Source organism: Lycorma delicatula, chromosome 5, assembly GCF_047948215.1.
Source record: "Lycorma delicatula isolate Av1 chromosome 5, ASM4794821v1, whole genome shotgun sequence".
In the NCBI taxonomy this organism is placed as follows: Eukaryota; Metazoa; Arthropoda; class Insecta; order Hemiptera; family Fulgoridae; genus Lycorma; species Lycorma delicatula.
In genome coordinates, this window is record NC_134459.1 from 154313706 (window position 1) to 154340287 (window position 26582).

Genomic DNA, 26582 nt, shown 5'->3' on the forward strand with positions numbered 1-26582 from the left:
GCAGTCTTTTGAGATCGAACAGGCGATTCCTGTATACTCTGAAGAACGAAGAAGAAGAAGAAGATTGAAGTAAAAAAAGTGAATTATCGGTCGTAATTTTCTGTTGGAAGGTTTAATCATATGTTACCATCACATAGATTACAAAATGAAATCGAATCGGAAACCAATTGAATGTAGTCAAGTGCAGTAGGAGCTTTTAACTAAGGAAAAGTCGCAGTAGCTAAACTAGCGTCAGAATTGCAGGAGAGACCAATAATTGGTTTTAATTTTAAAAATAACCATTCACGAGTGAAGTAGCTATTACTTAAAAACTGTTTGTTAAAAAGCGTCCACATTAGACGAAGACAGAAAGAAAAGAAGTTTTACGGCGTTAATAACAGATTTTTTTTTAGGCTGTTTTATACAAGCATTAAAGTTGAGTAAACATTTTTTAATCAAAAAAGGTACTTTTCTTTATTCTTTCAATTTTTTGAAGAAAGATTTCAGTTAGGAAACTAAATTACATGATCGGAAATGAATTGAGAAATAAAATAAAATCTTCCGCGATTTTTACCGTTGTTATTAAGTTCAAATTCAACAATTAAGACGTAGTACAGGTTTTATTCCCGGATTAATACATTTTATTAATTATTTTTATTATTATTATAATTAAAATGAATTAATATCTAAAAACCTGAAGCAATCGATATTATATAACAATATTTCATGTTGGAAATTTTTTCTAACGCCAAATAAATAAAAAATTCAGGTTTCTTAAGAATCGTAAGATCATTTCCGAGTCATCAAAAACGTTATTGTTTTGTACATCAAACACGAACCTTATATTTAAATTAAAGTACATTAAATTTTAATCTCGTTTCTTAGTCAGGACATTCAATCAAATTACGTACATAATTTCTTTCGGTATTGAACAAATAGTAATTGTAAAATTTTGAAAAAATAAAATAAATATAGCGTTCATATTTCGTTGCTTCATTTTTCATATAGTAATTTTTTCCAAATGTGTATGTTGCAATCTGTTCAACTAGTGAACAATAAGCAACTCCCACCAAGGCCCATGCCTTTTTTCTCCTGTTTAGCTTACGGGAATCACCGTTAGGTATTACTTCAGAGGATGAATAAGAATGATATGTATGAGTGTAAGTGAAATGTTGTCTTGTACAGTTTTAGGTCGACCATTTTTGAGATGTGTGGTTAATTGAAACCCAACCACCAAAGAAATACGGTATCCACGATCTAGTATTCAAATCCGTATAAAAGTAACTGCCTTTACTAGTATTTGAACGTTGGAACTCTCGACTTTGAAATCAGCTGATTTGCGAAGACGCGTTCACTACCAATCCCGCGGTAAGGTCCATACCTGATTTCCACTAGACCTACGGACACCTGATGTCAGTGGAAAGAGCACCACTATGCGTCTGATGTGACTGCTACTTAACTGTGCAACACATTCTTGTGGAATGTATATGCTATGTGGCCTTAGGTCGCAAATTTAAATTGCCGAGGGACGTAAGCGCGTCTTAGGAAATGACAAGAATGTACTAGACTGGATATTGTTACTTCTAAAAAAATTAATATACTTAATAAGATTTAACTCGTCAAAAATATTGATATTATTTTGTTATTCATGCTTCATTTATTATCCTAATTGCTACGTTTATTTTAATATTTCAATTTTATTCCTATTATTATTGTAGTTTTCATCATAGTTTTAATCCCATTTTACTAATGTATTAATTTCCTAGAAGAAGCCGTTTGTTATTATTTTTACCGGGCGATGATAACGCCAAAGCATTTTTCGCCCAAAAAAAAAACTTCAGTGAGATGAGAATGATATGTATGACATGAAATGAGGTGCAATCTTGTACAGAGTCAGGCCGACCATTCCTGAGAAGTATTGTTAATTTAAACCCAACCACCAAAGTATACCGATATCCTATTTCCAGTATTCAAATCCGTATAAAAGCAACTAAATTTTACTAGGATTGTGCTAGTAATAATTTGAAATTAAAATATATAACTTTCATAAGACATACCTGAATGGTTTCCTACAAAATTTTAAGAAAGTGCACTTTTATTCCGGTATTTCGTTTTTAAAACTGGTAATTAAGTTTTGAGGTAACAATGATTCAATATTTTACTGCATAGCTACATATCAGGTTAGCGAGTACGATTTAATTTTTCCTACCGATTGCCATCTTTGTATTTTATTTATATATAAATATATATTTTATATATCCAACCCTACTAAACTGCATTTGTATGTGTATCTGCGTGTGCGTCCCCCTTAGTTTAGGACCGAAATGTACCGATCATATTATCATGCACCAATGATAATACTTTCAAGTGCTTTCAGGGCGTCGTTCAAAAATTGTGGAGGGGGTTGCGATGGGTGCCACCGTAATGTTACCATCTCGGCAACCGCTCGTCCGATTTTCATGATTCAAACGGCGTATGTATCAATAGGTCGAGAGCTAACTGTTTAACGCATCGGATGCATTCTTGATCGACCGGATCTTGGTTATCCGGAATTTAAATCGTTTAGCCCTATGTTTTGATTGCACTCACCCACCTTAAAATGTACCGATCCGATCTTTCGCTATAAATACGCTTAAATCTATGCGCTAGCGGAGCTGTAAAGTTTAAACTTATGAATACTAAAAAGTAGAAAATATTAAAAAAATTTAAAAACCACTCGTATATTAAATTCACTAAAAAGTAGAAAAAAAATATGTAGAAAAAAAATTAAAACACTAAAAAATAATTTTAGGACGGTATCTCAGAATGGATTTAATAGCAAGATTTGATGGGGGGGTGTGATATGTAAGATCATGTGAAATTCACAGCTGCAAATTAAAAAAAGATTGGGGTGCGAGCACCCCACTGTTTAGGCTTTTCATCACGTATATGAAAAAATTGGCAAAAAACCAAATTTTTAATTTGAAGCTATGACTTTCACATAATCTTACATTTCATCATCAAATTGTTTTGTAAAATCCATTCTGAGATACTGTCCTAACATTATTTTTTTTTTACCTTTTGTACGTTTAATTTAAAAGAGGTTTTAAATTTTTTTCATGTTTTTTATTTATTTATGTGTTTTTCTTCTTAAAATAATGAACTATAACCAAAAAGTAGGCACTGGAATGTACCGATCATTAGCGGAAAATCCCGATTCGTTAGTATCAATTTACAGAGTTAAATTTCTAATTTAACTTTCTTTATATCAATATTCATCATTCAAAAAAAAATATTTTTACACAAGGTAATCAATTTTTTACAACTAATAATCCCATTCTGGGACACCGCCCGCCAGGGCAACCTGCCCGGAGGGCCTAGCTGCGGAAGCATGCCGTTGGCACACTCTGCGATTAAAATGATACGAAATATTTTATTTTCATGTAATCCTTGTTTTTCTTTCAAAACCGAAGAAAAAATGGGTATGCTTCAGTGTTTAGTTTCTTTCAGTTTAGTGTCAGTTATCTCGAATTTTTCTGTTGGTATGGAATAACGCATTGGCGTAATAAACTGTTTTAATTTTAATTTCAGTATAAGCTTATTTTATCGTGGCAAAACTATTTAAACGTTCCAAATCTTATTTTTAAGATCTCTTTCTTGGCCTGAATTCGTTTCTAGTGGACCGCCTTCTTTCTGTTCACAAAAATCTATTATTGTACTTGAAAAATATTAGTATTTTCTCCTAAAATATGTAACACAAAAAAACGTAATTAAACAAAAAAATGATGTCCGCTTTTTTTTCTTTGTTAAAATGACTTTTAATTTACAGACGAAATGAATTTTAGAAAAAAATTTTCAACTGATGAAAGTAACATTTGTAACAACTTTTCAAGAATACTAGAAAAGAATTCTTGTACTTTCTCCATGAAAATTACATAAAATTTCTTGTACTTCCTCATGAAATGATTTTAATAACACCTCATGAAGTTCCTCAAATCTGTTCCAGGTATTGTGTTCAGAAAAGATTATAAAATAATTTATAATTAATAATTTGCGGTTTTAACCACCTTTTTATATTTTGTATCCATCTTTACTCGTCAATCTCCAGTAAATATTATTTTTAATAACACATTCAGAGTATTTTTTTGTATTAATTTTATTGAAAAGGTGATTTATTTTTTTACTTTTTGGTTGATGAAAATATAGAAGCTTTTGAAAAGCTTGTACGTCAAGTATGGAAATATAATTTTGTAGCGTATAAAAATGCCATGCCTGATCGGGATTCGAACCCGGTCATTTAGCGTATTATTTACCCATATAGCAAAATATTATTTTTATTTTTCTGCCTTATTTTAATTGTTTTTGTTTATAATAAAATAAAAACTTTGGCTATTTTTTAAAGATTCTACAACGATTTCATTAAAAATTTCAATACACGACAATGGAATAAATTTTTCAAAATTCTCTTGGTAAAATTACATATGTAATCATAAATTTACAAAAGAAAGTTGCGTTAACATTAGTTCAGTACAGTTGATCACAACAATAAAATTATCAAAAACAGATAGTTTTTCTACTGGCACCAATTCGAAAACAAATATTTTCAAACTTGTGTTATATATGAAAGTTTTTACACTTAATTTTAATTAGAGGAAAAACCTTTAAAGTTTAACAGAAATAACTTACATTAGTCAGCATACTAACACCTTTCATTGTTAGTTAGATTTACATGTAAATCAGGAAAACTATTGTTTATAATTTCTAAGAAGAAACTGGATTAAAAACTAGAGCTGATAAACCGATAATTGTTCAAAGAAAGTTCAAACTTTACGTAAAACTATTATACCTTGTACTATTAATTACATTATTCATTATAAAGTTATATTAAACTTCTAAATAGTTTGTATCTTCAACAAATTGTTCTACTAGCCGATTTATTCTGTGAAAGCTTTCATTAATTTGAATTCTATTAATAGATACGAACCTATCTTATCATTTACGCGAAATTTAACATTTTTAACAAGATGTATTGGCAAAAATTTTTTTAATGCGTATTTAAATGTATATTATGCAACGAGTTCATAATTAGAGCCATTTATGCAGGAGTGCGAAGTAAGTTACGACACGAGCCTTGGCAAGTTTCGTAAACTTCGCCTGAGTGCAATAATGCAAAAAATATATATATATTAAAAAATACATTTCTATGGCAATAGGTTATTAGTCGATCGGTTTCAAAGATTTTTTTACTCATAAGCCGACATAATTAACAAAAGGATAAACAGTGTAATATAGAAACTTAGTTATCTTATTGGTGTTCTTTCAAATTAACCTTTGTTTGCCAACTACTAATTCGGATTAAAATCAGAATTTAAAAATTCGATGTGAACATCACAAGACTTCCTTGTACGTCTATTGAATTACATATACATATTTTTTGCTGCACTTCACTTAAACTTATTTCATTTGAAAGTGAGATACGATCCTCCAATTCTTTAATAAAGTGGACAGTTACACAATTGCATTGTGGTGGACACCACATCCCATCACATTTTTTTGTATTGTCCGTATCAGCATTTTATATTAGTTTATGTATTAATTTTGTTTCACGTCACTAAAGTAGTTACGTGATGTAAGTGAGAACGTTTGAATCCGTAACCACGGACGTCTGTAAGTATGTGCTTACAGATGTCACGCTGAAACTAGTCAAAATGGATTCAGGGATGGTAAAAATTGATATTTCCGTTGAAATCTGAAATTTTTCGCGATTATAATATTATTTTACTTCTTACAACATTTTTTCTCAAAGTAGGTTGTAACGCCCCTTTTTTTCTGAAGGACCACAGAAAATTGTGGGCCTTCGTATTTGATCGACCGCATGGAGGAAACGAAATTTTTTTTAGGAAAATGCATTAAAATCGTTTAAAAGCTTAAGACTAGCCTTAATTAATTTTTTTGTATGTCTCTGTACGGTTTTTCTGAACTGAAATATTCCACTTTAAATATGCGTTATAATTGTTGTTTTTAAACGTGGCATATCCAATTTCTGAGAGGAAATTTATATTTTAAATGAGAGCACAACAATTTTAAGTTGCAATTTCAAGAAATAGTTTTCAAAGATTTAGGTGTAGCGGGCAAATAATTATTCATTTTCAGATATGCGCAGAATAGTTTTTAAATCGGTCCAATTGTTTTTTTTAAGTTTTTGTTAAAGATAATAATGTAATATAGTTATTAAAACAATAATTATCTAAACAGGAATTCTACGAAACATGTAGATCTAATTACAATAAGTTTCCTTTTATCGCCTTTTAATATATTTATTACTGTTCTATTTTCACCTAAATTAAATAAAATTTTGATACTTTTAACAAGTACTTTTAAGCGTTCATTTAATAAGGTTGATAAACTATTCAATTTGGGCTATTGCGTAATTTAATAGAATTGTACCTTGTTAAACGTCTATTTATGAAAAGGATACAAGCAGCAAGAATTGTAGGGAGAGATAAAACAACAAATTAATGCACCCCTTCCGGTCATTAAACCGTACATTATACACACTGTTTACATTTAGCAGAGGAAATGCAAGAGAAGAATATAAATGTGTTACAAAACAACAAAAAAAAAGCCTATAATTTGCTGAAGTAGTCTCGAAACTACTATCACTCATTCTTTTTTTTTTTTTATCATTTTCTCTCCTTAACAAATTCTAAGTTATTAATACTTTTTTAAATATTCTATATTTAAAAAATATTGTTTATAGATAAATAAGAAATTTATTTTTTTATGTTTCAGAAGGGCATAGCTTCACTAAATTATTTAAAATAACTTAACATTTTTTATTAGATGTTTCACCCTTCGCAGATACAGAAAAGCAATTTCTCATAGAGACAATTGAACTTTTTTTTAAAATAGTTTTTAACTGAACAGATTAGTTTATACGATAAAATCATAAAAATTCGAAATCGCATTTGATATTTTAAACATTCCATCCCACATTCAATATCTTTTATAATCAATTCTGGACTATTAATATTTAATTTCTTGCTTTTATAGTATTACCAGGGTGAGCAACATAAAACCGAACCCATAATAAATCCGCTACCCAACACTATTTATGACTGACTCTCACTCAACCAGCGCGACTATTGGATGTATGTTACTACTGACTGTTGCTGCCGTTTGTCAGGTGATTACGTGTCAGTGCAGTACGTTTTGTTGCAATGCAGTATCGTGAGTGCAGTTGTGTTTGTTTAAAGCTACCGGGTTGGTCTAGTGGTGAATGCGCCTTCCCAAATCAGCTGATTTGGAAGTCGAGAGTTCCAGTGTTCAAGTCCTAGTAAAATCAGATACTTTTATACGAATTTAAATACTAGACGAGGATACCGGTGTTCTTTGGTGGTTGGGTATCAATTAACCACACATCTCAGGAATGGTCGAACTGAGACTGTACAAGACTACACTTCATTTTCACTCATACATATCATCCTCATTCATCCCCTGAAGTAATATCTGAACCGTAATTACCGAAGGTTAAACAGGAAAAAAAAAGTTGAGTTTGTGTAAAATGCCTTATTCAATCGAGGAGAGGATAGATATAGTTGAGGCGTATATTCGTTCTGGGTCGTTTGAAGAATCACGTCAAGCAATCGTAGACAAATTTCCGAATGTCTGTATCCCAGCGAAGAGTAGGTAGCATACCCGATTTAGTTAAAAAATGGTATACAACAGGTTTGGTTTCAAATGGAAAACGAAATAGGCAACCTACCGTTGGGACTCCAGGCCATTACTGACCGATATTCAAAGAAGAATTAATGCCAGTCCAAAAAAATCACTACGCAAGTTATCCTAACAATTAGTGTTAAATAAACATCTTGTAAAGTTCTTCATGAATTAAAATTGTAACTATACCGCGTTACAACTATGTAACAACTAAAGGAGACAAACAAACCGAAACGACTTGATAATTGCAAACGGCTTCTCGAAGACATTGTTGGTGGACAGATTATCGAAATTCATCACCTCGTACTTCTATTACATAAGTTTTTTAACAGAAAAAAACGGAAAGTTTTTTTATTGATTGCTTTGTATAAATAAAGATTTGATGAATCCCACATTCATTGGTAGTTAAAGAATAAAAAATTTTTAATGCTATTCCTTATGATTAACAAATTACGTTGCAATAATCTGATTACTATTAAAAATAGTTTTTAAAAATAGTAGATTACTATTAAAAAATAGTTTGCTGTGTATGTTCTTATTTTTATATATTGTATTATTTTTCCTTTGTTCTAAAAAATGACTACATGTAAAAGTTTTACATTAAAGATTATAATTAGTCGCAACAATAACTCTGGCTATTGAACAAAATGAATTTCGGTTCAAATATTTGAGTACAGCTAACATCCGTGAGAATAATGATCTACTTTAGATCTAATAACTTTACATCTACAAGTAAAGTTATTATAAGAATTCTATCCTGAAATTGAAGGATATAGATTTCTATAAAAGAATTTTATATTATTATGGCAACTAATTTATAAAAAAAAAAAAAAAAATATTTTGAAATCTTTTAGATCTATATCCTTTTTGTTACATCCATTCTTATTTGTACTACAAATTTTCTTTCCCATAGATTTTATATTCACTTTCCAAAATCCTTCAATTTTAATTTCATTAATTTTGTTTTATTTTTCAGTTCAACTGCTCACAATAATCCAATAAAAGTTTTAAAAAATACTGAAAAAGTTATATTTAGGATTATTTATATATTTGTTAAATTGTATCTACTCAGACGTTTCAGAAATCTCAGATAAGCGTGATTTAAATTAATTGAATATTAATGCTTTTGTAAAATATAAGAGAAAAAATATAATAAAAATCTTAAATATTTTTAACTGGTAATTTATTGAATGCAATATTTTCCAAAGGAAGAAGTTCATCAATTTATTGCTTTAAGCTATTTGTCTCATCCTTTCATATGACTACGATATATTTAAAGTATCTTAAACTAATCAAGTTGCTTTTTCTAAGAGTATTGATGTTCACTGTTCGATCAATATCTATAGTAAATGAGTGAAAAATACCTGTAAGGTTGAATATTGCCCAAATTTCAATAGGTTATTAGGTTGTAGCATATTTAATTCAATGAAGTAAGTAATTGAAAACTACTTCGTTGGTCACTCTTTTATAAGCGTAGCTGAATATTTGTTAATCTTGGAAATGAATATGCCAAGTCTCACCTAGAATAATAAGGTTATGATACTTTTTTAAATTATTATCTCCCTTCCCTAGGCCGGACCCACAACTAAGTATAACTCAGCCCAGGTTATGATACCTAGACCCACCGGGTTGGTGTAATGATGAACGCGTCTTCCCAAATCAGCTGATTTGGAAGTCGAGAGTTACAGAGTTCAAGTCTTAGCAAAGTCAGTTATTTTTACACGGATTTGATTACTAGATCGTGGATACCGGTGTTCTTTGGTGGTTGTGTTTCAATTAACCACACATCTCAGGAATGGTCGAACTGAGACTGTACAAGACTACACTTCATTTACATTCATACATATCATCCTCATTCATTCTCTGAAGTATAGTCTGAAAATTAATTACCGGAGGCTGAACAGGAAAAAGAAATAAAGGTTATGATACCCAACATAAATAATTTTTTGTTTACAACGGTACGTAAATAAGTTTCTATGTCGTCTCCAACAAATGTTCAATTCTTAATAAGTACATAAATACCTCTTTAAAAAAGATTTTTAGGTGAGAGTGTTTGGATTCTTTGGTTGATGCGCAATTGCCAACTTCATCTTCATAAGAGGTGTAAAACAAGTGATATTCATGCACTTCATAAGTGCATGAATATCTCTAGAAAGAAAGTGATAGTGTTTGGTTTTTTCGCCATCTTCCCCTCTTTGTTAGATTACAAAAACTTGGGCTCCCGTTATCTTCTTGAATGTTCCAAAGATGTAAAAATCACAGTAAATATGAAAACTAGAAAAAAGATAGATTTTGAACGGTTGCAACAATTGAAAAAAAAAAAAAAACAGTATTGTATTGTTCAAACAAAATTCTTACATTTAAAGTCCACGTCATTTCGACTTGATTACAAGGCGCCAGCAATTTAACAAATCTTTATATATTACATGGTGTCCGTTGAGTATACAGTGATCTACAGGAGGTACTCCTCCTTCATCCTAAAAGTGAGTAATCGTAACTTTTCTCACCATTTGTTGTCTGGAAATTTTTAGGTTTGGTGAGAAATTATGACACCATTTCTTACTGACTTTCTTTTGTTGAATTTAGTATGACTAATAATGCTCCAAGTTTCATCTGTCGTAACATCTCTTCATAGATGTCGCAAACGTTTCTCGCATGTATATCAATACACAATTCTTTCAATTTTTTACGTGGTATCCATCTTACAGACATTTACTACAAATATGAATCCATAATATTCGTGTAATAGTTCATAACTCAAATATAGATAAGCAGTTATCTCATTTACTTGCGTACAACGATTTTCCTTCCTCAACTGCTGCAGTAAATCACTCCTATCACTATTTGTCTTGTGTTGAGCCACGTTCGTAATCTACTCTTATATTAGCTCTAACAGACATTCATCCCCGCATTGAATTTTCATTCGTCGATGAATTTTGTTAGGTTTCATTTTTTTGCTACTCAAATAAAAAGTAAAAGAAAATCGCTTTTATTTGCTGCACGGTACAAGTAAAATCTTGAACTTTACTTAACTGCTCTTTCTTTTATTTCCTGTTTAGCTTCCGGGTATTACCGTTCAGGTATTACTTCGGATGATGAATGAGGATGATATGTATGAATGCAAATTAAGTGTAGTCTTGTATTGTCTCACTTCGATCATTCCTGAGATGTGTGGTTAATTGAAACCCAACCACCAAAGAACACGATCTAATGTTAGATCGTGTCCACGATCTAATGTTCAGATCCGTATAAAAAAGTAACTGCCTTTACTAGGACTAGAACGCTGGAACTCTCGACTTCCAAATCAGCTGATCTGGAAAGACGCGTTCACCGCTAGACCAAACCAATGGGTTACTTTACTGCTGTATTTTGTTACATACTGTTGGCCACTTTTCAAACTATAAGTATCACGGCTGCTTACATGATAATGGCGTGGTGCTACAAAGTTTTACTATACTTTTAAGTTTTTCATTTGACTTTTCCTCCTATCTATTCCTATCACTTACAAATCTTTATCAGAAAAATACTATTTTTAAAATTTTTATTTCCTAAGTTTTCAATTTCGTCTACACAGTAAGGAACATTTTACAGGTTTCGGAATTGCAGTTATCACTGTCTTCAATTAATGGCAACACGTGTTCTTCTATTCATGGTAGAATCGACTACTGTTCAAGCTCAATTGATACAGGAGCCGCAGCTTAGAATACTTACAGCTGCCCTCGATTCTACAAACGATCCGGTAAGAATGTAAACTTCTTTTTTTTATTTTATTATTTTTTTATATAATTTAAATAATTTTAAGATAAAAAAATATATAAAGTGATATTTTTATACATATGGGAATTTTATACCAGACGTTCCGATATGTTGTAAAACGGAAATTTTACGTAAGTATGCCCAACTAGAAAATTTTTATATTATCAACCTCTATTATGGTTTTTTATTGTAAAAAAAAGATCTTCCGCTTTGTAATGTGGTAAAAGTTAAAATATGTTACCGAATCAGTCTTTTTTTGTAGAAAATTTCGGTTAAAGGGATATTTCAGTTCTGTAAAAAACCCTTGTACCCACAAAAAATGAAAAACTACCTCTTTTTACCCTATAATTAAATTAATTTTGCATTTTATTTCTTTCAATCAAGTTTACATATTTCTAGTTGCTACGGGTAATAAAATTACAATTAAACTACCCAAAATGAATATAAAAGAATCAACGAAAATAAACTTTAAATTAAAAAAATGCTTATGGCTGAACTCTTCTAATTATTGTTCTAACTCCGTTTCTGTTTCATTATTTTCAAAACAAAAATAAAAGTTTGCATAGTCCAATCAGGTTTGGAATACTTACATAACGCACATTATTAGACACACTTTATTAGAATCCCACTTACAAGCTTCAAACTTATCAGGTCAATTGCAAAATAGAAAAAAATTTTAATTAACCCATTTATTCGAGTAACCCCGCAACACGATTTTCCGGACTGAAAATCTAAAAAAAAAAATTATAATTAATATTAATATTATTATAATTAATATTCAGAAAGTAAAGCATTTAATTCCTTCATTTAAATTACAATATTAATATTACATTAATAATTAATTACCGTAGGTACTAGTTTAGTTCAGAACCAGTAGGCCAGTAAAACGAAGACAAAGTATCATGTTGAAAAGGATCATTTCAATACACTTTTTAATATGTGATTTTATTTTTAATTAATCATTGTCACTGTCAATGTCCGTAGAAGAGTTACTGGTAGTATCCACGTCGCTCTGCCAAAGGTGATCGTCTTCACTACAATCAAGTTCATTAGATATTTCGCATTTTTTAAAACTTTTACTTACTTATTCGGTAGAAATACCTTACCAAGCATCTTTTATCCAAACACAAATTTGGTTAAAATCTGGGAGTTTGATTCTTCCTGTAGGCGTGAGAATGAAATTTTCATCAGCCATCCATTTACTGTACAGTTTTTTTAATGAAGATTTGAACGGTTTATTAATGCAGACATCTACATTACTGGTGGTTGCAATAGAGATGTCAATTTGCCCAGAATTATTACTTGGTCTGTCATACCCTTTTTTAAAATGTCTTTCCCTTTATCAGTCTTATGCCCCCCGATAACTATCCATTACTAGCATACCGGTATTTTTTTTATTAAGTACATCTCCTGATCGCTTTTGCCATACACACCTGATCCGATCTAAAATAAGGTTTCGTCCATCCAACCTGATTCCTGTGCTCTGATAATAACTTCATTTACCTGTACGGTAGGAAGAGTTTTTCTTTTAAAAACAATGTACGGATGTAATTTTGATCCATAAGAAGTAATGCAAAGCATAACACCTTTGTTTTTCATTACCACCAGTGCGAATCGTAACACTTTTTTCAGCTTTATTGTTTACGGTTTTGTCAAATGGCATTTCAAAATATACGGAGGTTTGATCGGCGTTTCCTATTTTAGAAGGCCAATTGGTTTTACCTTTTCTAAGATTTATTATGTATTTGTGAAAAAGTAATATTTTTTTTTCATAATCGCCTGGAAGTTGTTGAGAAATGGTCGTTTTTCTTATTATAGACAAATCATTTCGTGCAAAAAAAAATCGTGTTATCCATCTAAGGCTTGCTTTAAAATCAACTTTATTCAATGATTTACCGATTTCACTAGCATGTGATTGAGATACATTTCTGTCGTGACAACATAACCGCATTTCCTTTTTTCCATAACAAAGTCATACAATTTTTATTCTATGTGTGTGTATTTTTGTTTTAAGCCAGTAAAGCCCTTTTATTACCAGTACCTTTCTCCAGAAATTGTTTCTTCCTTCGCCAGTTTCGAATGGTGCTTTCATCTATGTCAAATTTTCTTCCTGCCGCCCGATTTCCAATTTTTTCATCTTCTTCTATAACGTACAGTTTTTCATTTACTTTATAAGACCGTAGACGCTGTCCTTTTATACTCATTTTAATGCCGTAATTAAAATAAATCACCGTATTAAACTTTACAAGACAAACTAAACAGATAAAATGCACATAACCGTCCACATACTCGTATACAAAGGGTATAATGACTATGGCGAATAGACGAATGCCAGCAAAAGTACCTGTCCACCAATATAAAAAGCGCTTGGAACTTTAAATGGCTGAAGGCCAGCCATAACTCTCGGGTTGCTTCCCACAGCAGTGAGGTAGGAATCTTTCCCTTAAATAAACTACTGATGCCGGTTGAACAAAGCAACGCCATCAAGGAATACCCACACGGTCCGACAATGCGGCTCACGCCACATTGACTCGCCTCTTATGAGTGGCCAATTTTCTCCTAAGTTTCAGGGTGGTCTGAGTTCTGGCCTCCCCAAGAGCTGTGCAGTCGGACATCATATGTTCGTTCGACTGAACCTCCCCGCAGACGCACAGCTCATCAGTTGCCAGGCGGAACCGAAATAAATATTGGTTCAAATTCGCGTGGTTGACGAGTACCTGGGCACCAGTTGCCCTTAAAAATAAGGAGAGGCATACTATTCCCCCAGGCATACCTTCCCTTAGTCGTGGTGTGTCATTCTTGCATTATTGTTAATTTAGGTAAAGTTTGAAACTTGTTACAAATAAAGAGTTACACTAAACGGTTAATCATTTAACAGTTAAATCAACTAAAAAATAATATCGCACCCAAAAAATCGCTTAGAAAATTTTTATTTAAAATGTTTTATAAAGAAGTGACTTATGAATTTTGGAGTTTTCAGTGTTTTAAATGACTTTATGGTACATCTTGCTTTTTATTTGTCTTATATAAAATGATAATATATCTTTTTTTTTTTTTAAATATTGCTAAATATACTCGTTTTACAACTTTTTGTAACAGCGTTAAATACAGGATGTCCCGTATAAAACGCAACCCAACCTTATATTGGTAGGCATTGAAATAATAAAAAGGCATGTGTAAAAGTAAATTTTTATTATTACCATCCATTACTTTACATTTAGAGTAAATGTTGGAAGTGGCCGCCATTTTCTTGAATACAAGCTTCAATTCTTTATACAGCGTTTCTTGCAACTTTTTTCAAAGTTTGTGGCTGGATATTTAATACAGCTTGTTCAATATTGACTTTCAATTGTTAAAGTGTTCGTGGTTTGTTGCTGTAGGCTTTTTCTTTGAGGTAACCCCGTAGAAAAAAATCCGCCGCAGTCAAATCTGGAGATCTTGGTGGCCACAAGCCTCGACCGATAACACGATTACCAAAGAATTCCTCGACGAAATCAGAAGTTGAACCTGCGTAGTGCGATGTCGCACCGTCATGTTGTAGCCAGTAGTGTCTGTCTTCCTCTTCCAAGAGTGCAATGAACTGAAATAAAATATCCTGATATCGTTCTGCGTTAATGGTATACTCGAAAAAAAAGGACCGATTATTTTCTTCCGCGAAAATCGCGCACCACACGCCCAACTTCTGCGGGTGTAATTGTTTTTCGTGATAAACGTGGGGATTTTCAGCACTCCAAATTCTACTGTTTTGGCTGTTTACGTAGCCATCCAAATGAAACCGTGCTTCATCTGTGAAAAATAACGAATCCATAACATTGATTCCCTCACGCAGAAATCGACGGAACCATTGACAATATTGTAGCCGTTTTTCTTTGTCGGGCTCAAGAAGTTGATAAACCGTTTGAATGCGATAAGGTCGTAATTATAATTGTTTGGTCGCCCGATGAACAGTTGATTTAGACAAATTAATTTCAGCAGACAAACGTCTGATCGATTTATTTGGCGAGGCGAGTAATCGGTCTTTGATTTCAGTGACTGTATCTGTATTCAACACTGACACAGATCTTTTGTGTTCCTTGTTATTAACAGAACCAGTCTCTCTAAATTTTGCAACTAACCTTAATACTGATGTTTTGTTAGGTGCTGGTTTATCTGGGTACTTATGGCGAAACAAATGTTGCACTGCAACCACTGATTTCGTACTGAAGTGCGACTCAACAATGAAAACACATTCATCTAGCATTAACACCATCTTGTCTCTAGCAATACACTGAACGTTATGATTGCATTGTTGTTACTATCGGTAGTGTTCTACTGCGTCGCCGCGATGTTCAGATGTTGGACGAGTCCATTTCAGTAACGAGTAGGGGAGTAAGCTTGACTTTTGAAATTTCATGGATGAGTGATTGATGGGTTGCGTTTTATATGGGACACTCTGTACTTTTTAGTTATTAATTTATATCATTATTTCACTTTTATCATATTTTTTTACTTTCTTTTCAATTGTTTGTGCACACTTTTTCGGGTCTACTGATGATGATTGTTTAACAATCGAAATGGCAATGTACATTTAAAATGTTATTTTAGTTTTTTTTTGTTTACTTTTTTTGTGCATAATCGTGTTTTCCAATTTATTTGAAACTCTTTTAAATATACAATCATTAAAAATGTTTGTATATTAAATTACATGTTGTAACCGGCTTCGTTCGGGCCTAAAGTTACCTTTTTTTTAATCGCTGAAATCGAGAGCAAAAATATTTTGTTTATATATATATATATATATATAAATAATCTTTTTTTTAATGTTTCGGAGTTAATGGATAGTATTTTTTAAATAAGAATATGAATTAGGAAAATTAATTTGAAGAAAAGTGAAAATAGTAGTTACTTATTAAATGTAGCAACATTTTTTTATGTTTCTTTGCCATATAAAGTTTGTAGTTTATAGAACTACAATATTCGATATTGGTAGCGAGTGGTAGCCTCTCGCCCTTTCAGCCGGAGATCTCGGTCAGGCTTGGCATTTTTTACGATACAAAATTGGAATCTCATCTTCTGAAGCAAAACCTTACGATGGTCCTGGTGGCTAAAAAAAAAATTACTCTAAGTAATTCGAGACTGATACAGTGTACTAGTGTACAATATAACCCTTTTCTTTCATCCGGCCTGATAGCAATAAGAATATTACGCCATAACGTAAAAATTGTTTTTGTACAAGAGTCTCTGACATTATTTTTATTTTTTGATACATTTAGGTTTCTCAACCGAGGAATCTGTTAATTAGAAGTTAACCTTATCGAAAAATGCTCTATAAAATTGTAAAAGCCTCATTAAAATCCATTAAACGGTTCTTGAGTTTTAAGATAATAAACAAGAAACTCTTTTGAATTTTACGAGATGTATAGATCAAATTATTAGCTGATAATAATTATTGATTTATATTAATAAACAGAATTATCTGAAAAACAATGTTAGGAGAAAATAAAATTAATGGCTTAAATTAGGCCGTATATACTTAAAAGAAACAATACTAGTATTTAAATTCAATATTTTAAATAATATTAGATTTAAAAATATAACTAGCAAATAATGAAAATAACCTGATGCAACTAATTAATTAATTAAAACGTGAATTAATGTAAAAATTACGATTCACATTACAAGGTTGTAAAGTACATCTTAGGTAAATATTTTGAGTGGTGGAGGTGAGAGAATTTCAAACACGCACTTAGCATGTTGTTAATGAACTTACTAATATTAAGGTGTGTCAAAGTATGAGAAACATATGCGTATACGCGTTTCAATGACGCATACAAAAATAGATTAAAAATTATATAAAAGATAATTAAAAAATTAAGTAAAACCTTTCTTCTTTTCAGTTTAAGTAGCTTAAGCTTACATTAAATTAAATTGTTAAATAAAATCTCATTTAATAAAACTTTTAGTAGTTGAAAACAATTCAAGCTCCATTAAATAATTACGAAGTTTATAAAAACTTAGTTTTTAACTTCACTCAAGAAAAGATAATTATAAATAATAGTTTAAAATGATAATTGTAATTGCAGTAATGTTAAAAAAATTAAATCTAATTAAAAAGAAAAGAAACCATACGTAGAGTAAGTAAATTGAAAACAATTTTGAAAATGAAACTTGTTTTTTTTTGTAAGATTTAAGTAAAAAGTTCATTCTTTGATGTGAAAAGGGGATGAATAATGTATAAGATTTTATTATTACAAAGCTTTACCTATCAGAGACTAAAAGTTTATTTTAAAACCAATTAAATTTTTTTTTACTTTAATATTGGCCTGTTTCTGACATTTCCTGAAATTGCTTCTTCTTTACGGATTGCTTTTTTTTGTTCTTTTTATTCCAAAATATTTAAATACATTATCTAAAATGTTTTTTTTTATAATATAATGTACAATCTGTATCTATATCAAAATTTATTCATCTTTACATACTTATCTATTAAGTCATTAAATTAAATAAATTAACTTATTTTGACTAATAAGTGATTGGACTATAACTCAGAAATTTCTAGATGAAAAACCTGAAATTTTCATTAAGCTGTTGATTAGTTTAGTGTAAAACACAAAATTAATAAATAATTGTCTAAAACTAAATTAATTAATAATTGACTATAATGGTGACTCAGTCAACAATGGCTGTCCAATAATCTGAAGGTTCTATTCCTAGCAACGGTTTCGCGCGCAATCTGACGGAAAAATAGGAAAACTTTTCTGAAATTAAAAATAAATTATAAATATTTTATAATTAATATTAATATATAAAAAAGTAATAATTACATAAAATAAGAACAATGTAAACATGAACATAAAATTATAAAATTAATCAAAAATTCTGAAAGTGGTTAATTTTAATTTTTTTTTTTTGACATTTGACTGGTTTGATGCAGCTCTCCAAGATTCCCTATCTAGTGCCAGTCGTTTCATTTCGTTATACCCCTTACATCCTACATCCCTAAGAATTTGTTTTATATATTCCAAATGTTGCCTAAGTGTACAATTTTTCCCTTCTACCTCTCCCTCCAGTATTAAAGCGACTATTCCAGGATACCTTAATATGTGGCCTATAAGTATGTCTCTTCTTTTAACTATATTTTTCCAAATGCTTCTTTCTTCATCAATTTGCTTCAGCATTTCTTAATTTGTCACTTTATCCACCCTCTGATTTTTAACTTTCTCCTATAGCACCAAATTTAAAAAGCTTCTAATCTTTTCTTCTCAGGTACTCCGATCGTCCAAGTTTCACTTCCGTATAAAGCTACGCTCCAAACATATACTTTCAAAAATGTTTTATTGGCGTTTAAATTAATTTTTAATGTAAACAAATTATATTTCTGACTGAAGGCTCTTTTCGCCTGTACTATTCGGCATTTTATATCGCTCCTGCTTCGTCCATCTTTAGTAATTATACTTCCCAAATAACAAAATTCTTCCACCTCCATAATCTTTTCTCCTCCTATTTTCAAATTCAGTGGTCCATCATTGTTATTTCTACTACATTTCATTACTTTTCTTTTGTTCTTGTTTATTTTCATGCGATAGTACTTGGGTAGGACTTCATCTATGCCGTTCATTGTTTCTTCTAAATCCTTTTTACTCTCGGCTAGAATTACTATATCATAAGCAAATCGTAGCATCTTTATCTTTTCACCTTGTACTGTTACTCCGAATCTAAATTGTTCTCTAAAATCATTAACTGCTAGTTCCATGTAAAGATTAAAAAGTAACGGAGACAGGGAACATCCTTGTCGGACTCCCTTTTTTATTACGGCTTCTTTCTTATGTTCTTCAATTGTTACTGTTGCTGTTTGGTTCCTGTAAATATTAGCAATTGTTTTTCTATCTCTCTATTTGAACCCTAATTTTTTTTAAATGCTGAACATTTTATTCCAGTCTACGTTATTGAATGCCTTTCTAGGTCTATAAATGCTAATTATGTTGGTTTGTTTTTCTTTAATCTTCCTTTTACTATTAATCTGAGCGCTAAAATTGCTTCCTTTGTCCCTATACTTTTCCTGAAACGAAATTGGTCTTCTAACACTTCTTCCACTCTCCTCTCAATTCTTCTGTACAGAATTCTAGTTAAGATTTTTTATGCATGACTAGTTAACTAATTGTTCTGTATTCTTCACATTTTTCTACTCTTCTTGCTTTGGTATCATGACTGCAACACTCTTTTTGAAGTCTGACGAACTTTCCGTTTTTCGTAAATATTACATACCAGTTTCTATAATCTATCTAACGCTTCCTCACCCAGTAATTGTGCAGGTATTCCGTCTATTCCAGCAGCCTTTCTGTCATTCAAATCTTTTAATGCTTTCTTAAATTCAGATATCAGTATTGTCCCTCCCCTTTCATCCTCCTCGACTTCCTCTTCTTCCTCTATACATTTACATTTTCTAATTCATTTCCTCCGTATAACTCTTCAATATATTCCACCCACGTATCGACTTTGCCTTTCGTATTATAAATCGGTGTACCATCTTTGTTTAACGCATTATTAGACTTAAATTTATGTACCACAAAATTTTCCTTAAATTTCCTGAATGCAATGATCCTCTACTTTACCAATGATCATTAAACACTTTTCTTTAATCCACACTTATTTCGCTAGTCTGCACTTCCTGTTTATAGTATTTCTTAATTTTCGATAGTTCCTTTTACTTTCTTCATCACTAGCATTTTAATTAATAATTTAAAAACCTATCAATAGTAACATTTGTTTTACAAAATAGAGTATTTTATTTAAATTTCAATATGCTATTGTTTGATACAGTATAAATACATACGATAGATAAAATAAATTTCTGGTTCAAAAGTTTATAAATTATATTTATAATACATAAAATTAAATAAAGATTTTGAAAGTTCAGATTTATTTCATTTGTATTATTTATAGACTAATTATTAAAGTAACATTGTGTTATTATAATTTTTTTAAGGAAATTTCAATTTAATTTTAAACAAACGAAAAGGAAGATCTTTCATGTGGCAGCTTTTATAAGCATCATTCATTACCATGTAAAAGTTTTTCTAATAGATCGATGTAACTATGCCGTATTATATGAAAATTGTTCTGTTCGGTTTGATGGGAAGTGAGTAATTATTATATTTTTAGAAATAAATTACTGTTTTTTTTTTATTTATTAGATACTGGTCTGTACAATTCTTTTTTACTGCTTTTTTTTTTGTCTTCACAGTCATTTGACTGGTTTGATGCAACTCTCCAAGATTCCCTATCTAGTGCTAGTCGTTTCATTTCAGTATACCCTCTACATCCTACATCCCTAACAATTTGTTTTACATATTCCAAACGTGGCCTGCCTACACAATTTTTCCCTTCTACCTGTCCTTCCAATATTAAAGCGACTATTCCAGGATGCCTTAGTATGTGGCCTATAAGTCTGTCTCTTCTTTTAACTATATTTTTCCAAATGCTTCTTTCTTCATCTATTTGCAGCAATACCTCTTCATTTGTCACTTTATCCACCCATCTGATTTTTAACATTCTCCTATAGCACCACATTTCAAAAGCTTCTAACCTTTTCTTCTCAGATACTCCGATTGTCCAAGTTTCACTTCCATTTAAAGCGACACTCCAAACATACACTTTCAAAAATCTTTTCCTGACATTTAAATTAATTTTTGATGTAAACAAATTATATTTCTTACTGAAGGCTCGTTTAGCTTGTGCTATTCGGCATTTTATATCGCTCCTGCTTGGTCCATCTTTAGTAATTCTACTTCCCAAATAACAAAATTCTTCCACCTCCATAATCTTTTCTCCTCCTATTTTCAAATTCAGTGGTCCATCATTGTTATTTCTACTACATTTCATTACTTTTGTTTTGTTCTTGTTTATTTTCATGCGATAGTACTTGGGTAGGACTTCATCTATGCCGTTCATTGTTTCTTCTAAATCCTTTTTACTCTCGGCTAGAATTACTGTATCATCAGCAAATCGTAGCATCTTTATCTTTTCACCTTGTACTGTTACTCCGAATCTAAATTGTTCTCTAAAATCATTAACTGCTAGTTCCATGTAAAGATTAAAAAGTAACGGAGACAGGGAACATCCTTGTCGGACTCCCTTTTTTATTACGGCTTCTTTCTTATGTTCTTCAATTGTTACTGTTGCTGTTTGGTTCCTGTACATGTTAGCAATTGTTCTTCTATCTCTGTATTTGAACCCTAATTTTTTTTAAATGCTGAACATTTTATTCCAGTCTACGTTATCGAATGCCTTTTCTAGGTCTATAAACGCCAAGTATGTTGGTTTGTTTTTTTTCAATCTTCCTTCTACTATTAATCTGAGGCCTAAAATTGCTTCCCTTGTCCCTATACTTTTCCTGAAACCAGATTGGTCTTCTCCTAACACTTCCTCCACTCTCCTCTCAATTTTTCTGTATAGAATTTTACTGCTATTAAACGATTCTCACCAGCACATTTTTGTAAATATATAGTCAAAATAGAATTCTAATGAAGTTTATTCAGGAAAATATCAAAATACATGCAGTTTTGAAAATAAATGAAAAATTATAATTTCTCTCCTTTATAACCTACATGTTCATTATTAATAAAAATAAAGAAATTAAAGAATACATAATTTTGATTAAAAACTATTTCTTTTTTATGATTACAAATTTAAAAAAAAAAATCTTTATATTAAAACATAAATAAATATTTTTATATATTTTTTTAATATATTTTTAATCCAACATATGTGTGATTTACAAAAAAAGTAACAAATTGCAGGAGTTGTTTTACAGGCGGAAAAAAGAAGAAATTTCATATAAACGTAGTTTCGGAAACCCTTCATTAGCGAGAATTGGTTGATTAAAGTTTTCACTCTGATTTCTGCACCTTCGGTAAAATTTAGCCAGACTATAATTCTTGGGAACCAAATTAAGGGGTAAATTTTAGTAGTCTTATATGAAATCTGACCTTAAAATTTCGAAAAAAAAAGGTCCCAAAACTGTATTTTTAGTAGTTTTCAATTGAAATTGACAAAAGATTGTAATCGAAAAACACATTATTTTATGTTTGGTGTAAAGTAAATTCATTAAACGGCTAATATACATAAGAAAGTGTTAAACGAAACTCTTAGAGAATTTGATTCTGAGTAAAACGGTATGAATAAAGTCCATAGAAAATGAATACAAACGTAACAATTACGAAGTTTATTAAAAATAAAACGTATCAAAATAATGGCAGACTTTAACTCCGTATTAAACGAAACAAAATTATCAACGTTATAAACCGAAAAAATTAAATATTGAGAAAAATAACAAACAATTAAATAAATCTCTGAAAATGTCCTTCACCACAGTGTGGATACAACACTTCTTTCTTTTCCCTGTTTAGCCTCAGGGAATTACCGTTCAGGTATTACTTCAGAGGATGAATGACGATGATATGTATGAGTGTAAATGAAGTCTAGTCTTTTACAGTCTCAGTTCGAGCATTCCTGAGATGTGTGGTTAATTGAAACCGAACCATCAAAACACACCGGTATCCACGATCTAGTATTCAAATCCATATGAAAGTAACTGCCTTTATTAGGACTTGAACGCCGGAACTCTCGACTTTCAAATCAGCTATTTGGGAAGACGCGTTCACCACTAGACCAACCCGTTGGGTAGGATACAGCACTCTGCCCGACGAACAGTGTTTTTGATGGATTTACGTATTCAAAAAGGGCTATTTTGTATTAATTTTATTGCACTGAGAATTCTATTAACCAACTCTTCTCTGGTATTATACTTTTGTTAATTTACTAATGATTTCGTATGTCCTCAAAAGTTCAGAAGTGTAAGTCGGGCAACGATGGAGGCCATTTGATAAATCCACCACGTTCAATCTACTTGTTTTAAAAAACTGCATTTAAGTGTTGTCTAACTTCTAGAAAAAAGTGTAGAATTGATCCCATCATGTTGGAAAATCATCTGCGTTCTTTTCGTCAAAGAAACATCTTCTTGTTTGGGGACAATTTGGGATAATATTTTTTTTTACCCCAGATTTTTCGAAAAATACTCAAAATAAAGTTCTGGGAACTATTTTTTTTTTTTTTTTTTTTTAATTTTCCGGTCAACTTTCATACAAAAACCATTAAATTTACCCCTTCAATTCGGGTCCTAAGAATTACAGTGTGGCTTAATTTTACCGAAGATCTAAAAATCATGGCGAAATCTTTCTCCAGAGAACACTCGCAGTGAAGTAAACCAAACCCATTTTATTTAAACTTTCTTCTCTATTTTCACTAGGAGAACAGGTCCTAAAAGTTTACATGTTCTGCTTTATATGTAAACATGAATTCATGAATCATTCTTTACATATAATGTTATAGTGTGTAAAGGTTATTAAGATTAATTACTAAAATGATTGATTCACCACATAAACTCAAGGCTTGTGCCTCGGAATGTGATATGAAACATTCATTCATAGCATATGAAAAATACCCTAATTGAGATTCGACCCCAGTACCTTCCTATGACAGATAAAGATGCTACTTTCTGCCACAGAAGTCGGCTCAAAAGGTATATAGTACCATTTAATTAATAGGACTCCATATGAAACCAGTAATATTTATTTACGGTTGGTATAACTTGAATATAATCGTTTTCTTTAAGTGAAACTTCTAAATATTTTCAATACTTATTCAGAATTTTTTTTTTTGTTTTAATTAGTCATTTTACTGGTTTGGTGTACTTCCCCATTATAATAAATTTATCCTAAGCCACTCTGATTTAATTTTTATATCTTTAATTTATTGTTTCTTATATCAGTATTGTCCTCAGTTACTTCCCTGTATATTTCTGTCTCCCATTCTTCTATTATTCTCATTCAAGTAATTTTATATATATATATATATATATATATATATATATATATATATATATATTGGCAAACGGTAATAAACAGTTTTATATGCTAATTTTTTTTTTTTAAATTGAAAACAAAATAAATTTTCATCCCTAGGAAATAAAAAAATATCAAATAAATAGAGGTGAAACAGAGTAAATATTTTTTTTTTTAATTTGAAATCAATAAAGATAAAAAAAATGAACATGGCTATAAACATTTGTATATGCATTTGTAAAATAAATATTATTTACTGCTAACTAAAAAAAAGTTTCACTGGCTTCAATTATCAATGCAATTCATTAGTGCTTTAAGCAAAAACCTTTTAGTTTAAAATTAAATTAACTGACTGAAATGAAATAGTCAGTATTTTTTATTGGGTAACAGTTTATAAATTTTATATCCATACCATTATAATTAAATTGTCAGAATCTGTAAAAATAAACATTTATAAAAATTATCTTGCTTCAGGGAAACTGGTTTTACCCAGAAATTTTGTTTATAGTGTTTTTTTAAAATATAATTTAATAATTACTCATGTCTGAGTAATATATGAAAGTTACTGGTGAGAATAAATATTCTCAGGCTTTCTTTCCCTGAATGGTATCATTTAAATTTGAGAAAGAAAGTTAACGATTTTTTTTATTAATCTAAGATGTAAAACTGATAGCACTAATAGCTGATAGTACATTTAAAAAAATTTTTAAAGACAAAATTAAAATAAATGGTAAAGTAACTTAGCAGATCCTACCAAATCATATATTAATAAAATAGCAGGAGGGAAAGTTCTTTAGACTAATTTTGTTGTATAATTGTATTCATGTTTATAGAAATACATTACTTACGATTTCTTGTAAAGAAAGTTTTAAATGTGACTTATTCCAGCCCATAAATAAGAAAATTTTTATGATATATGAATAAAATTAATAAAAGTTTTTCTCTCACTTTTATTTAGCGTCTGATGGAGTAAAACATTAATCAAAAATGTATGTAAGCTTCCTAAGAGATATTCAGTTTACTCAAAGTAAAAAAAATTATTTTACTTTGAGTAAAATTTTGAGATATGGGACCCATGGTCACAGTACACATGGTCACATCTCACCCCTCTTGAACAATTGTAACCAAAATTTAATTATATCAATGATCCTTATTTAGAAATCATTGAACAAAATTTCATGAAAATCGCTTTATGTAATCTGAAGGTAACAAGCAAAACAATGACTGATGAAAAAAGCAAAATCAATTAGGCTTATTACCATACCTTGAATAAAAGTTGCCTGAATACAGGGGCGGTTTTTAGTTAAAACTAGTGGGAGTGTTGCTCCAGAAAATTTTTTCTGGGCATTTTTAAGGCCACGGTTAAAGTTTTCTGTAAAATAAAAGAATCGAAAAAATAGATCAAATAAAATAGCTGGAAGCAGGATAATAATCTAATTCTACACTTTATCACATTTAAGAATATGGTGCATGGTTTTTAAGCACATTGTGCTTAAAAACTTTATTTGGTTTAACCGAATAAATAATAAAACATCAATACAGTTATTTTAAATTCAGTAGCATAGGAGATGACATTAACCTTGCTTTAAACTTTTAGTTAGAAAGCCTTTAAACTTTTAGAAAGCTATCTTCCTGAGCAAGCATACAACTTTGTACAAATCTTTGACTGTGCATACAAAAATTGTTTAAAACAATTAAATTTCATCAAAACTACAAACCAAACCAGATTTTTTAAATACTAGATTGTGATGTAAATCATTAAAATATAAAGTTGATTTGGATTGTTGTTTTAGAAATTTATGATTTAAATAAAACTAAATTAAACAACAGTTAAGTATATTAAATTATTAAAATATTACTATAACTTAATCGATTGGGATTAGATTACTTAGATTACTAGTGGTTTAAATTCTATGCACTTCAGTCTAAAAGGCTTTAAACCTCTTCTGTAATCCTTTAACCCGGTTTAAGCCTTTAAGATAATACAAAAATATCGAGTAACTTAATTATCAGAATTGTTTGAATTATGAATTATGATTATTATACTTCCTCTTTTGAAAAAAGTACAACCATAATGACGAATGTTATAAATAATAATGAAAATATTTCATTCATTAAAATTTTTACTGAGAATAATTAAAATTACTTACATTTAGAATCATTTGAACAAAATGACTTTTGTTAAACCAAACTTTTTCAAAAGCCGGCTCCTCCATGGCACGAGTGATAGCACTTCAAGTCTTTCATCCGGAGGTTCCAGATTCCAAT

At 30.4% G+C, this 26582-nt stretch overlaps 1 protein-coding gene across 5 annotated transcripts in view; it reads left to right on the top strand.

Moving 5' to 3' along the window:
• LOC142325503 (1-phosphatidylinositol 4,5-bisphosphate phosphodiesterase epsilon-1-like) overlaps positions 1 to 26582 on the top strand; it is a 1691101-nt gene that overhangs the window by 1079797 nt on the left and 584722 nt on the right. For all 5 annotated transcript variants that reach the window (XM_075367353.1, XM_075367348.1, XM_075367349.1 and 2 more), the window contains one exon: positions 11269 to 11416. In XM_075367353.1, the coding sequence (XP_075223468.1) occupies positions 11269 to 11416 (148 nt within the window). The remainder of the gene's footprint in view (positions 1 to 11268; positions 11417 to 26582) is intronic.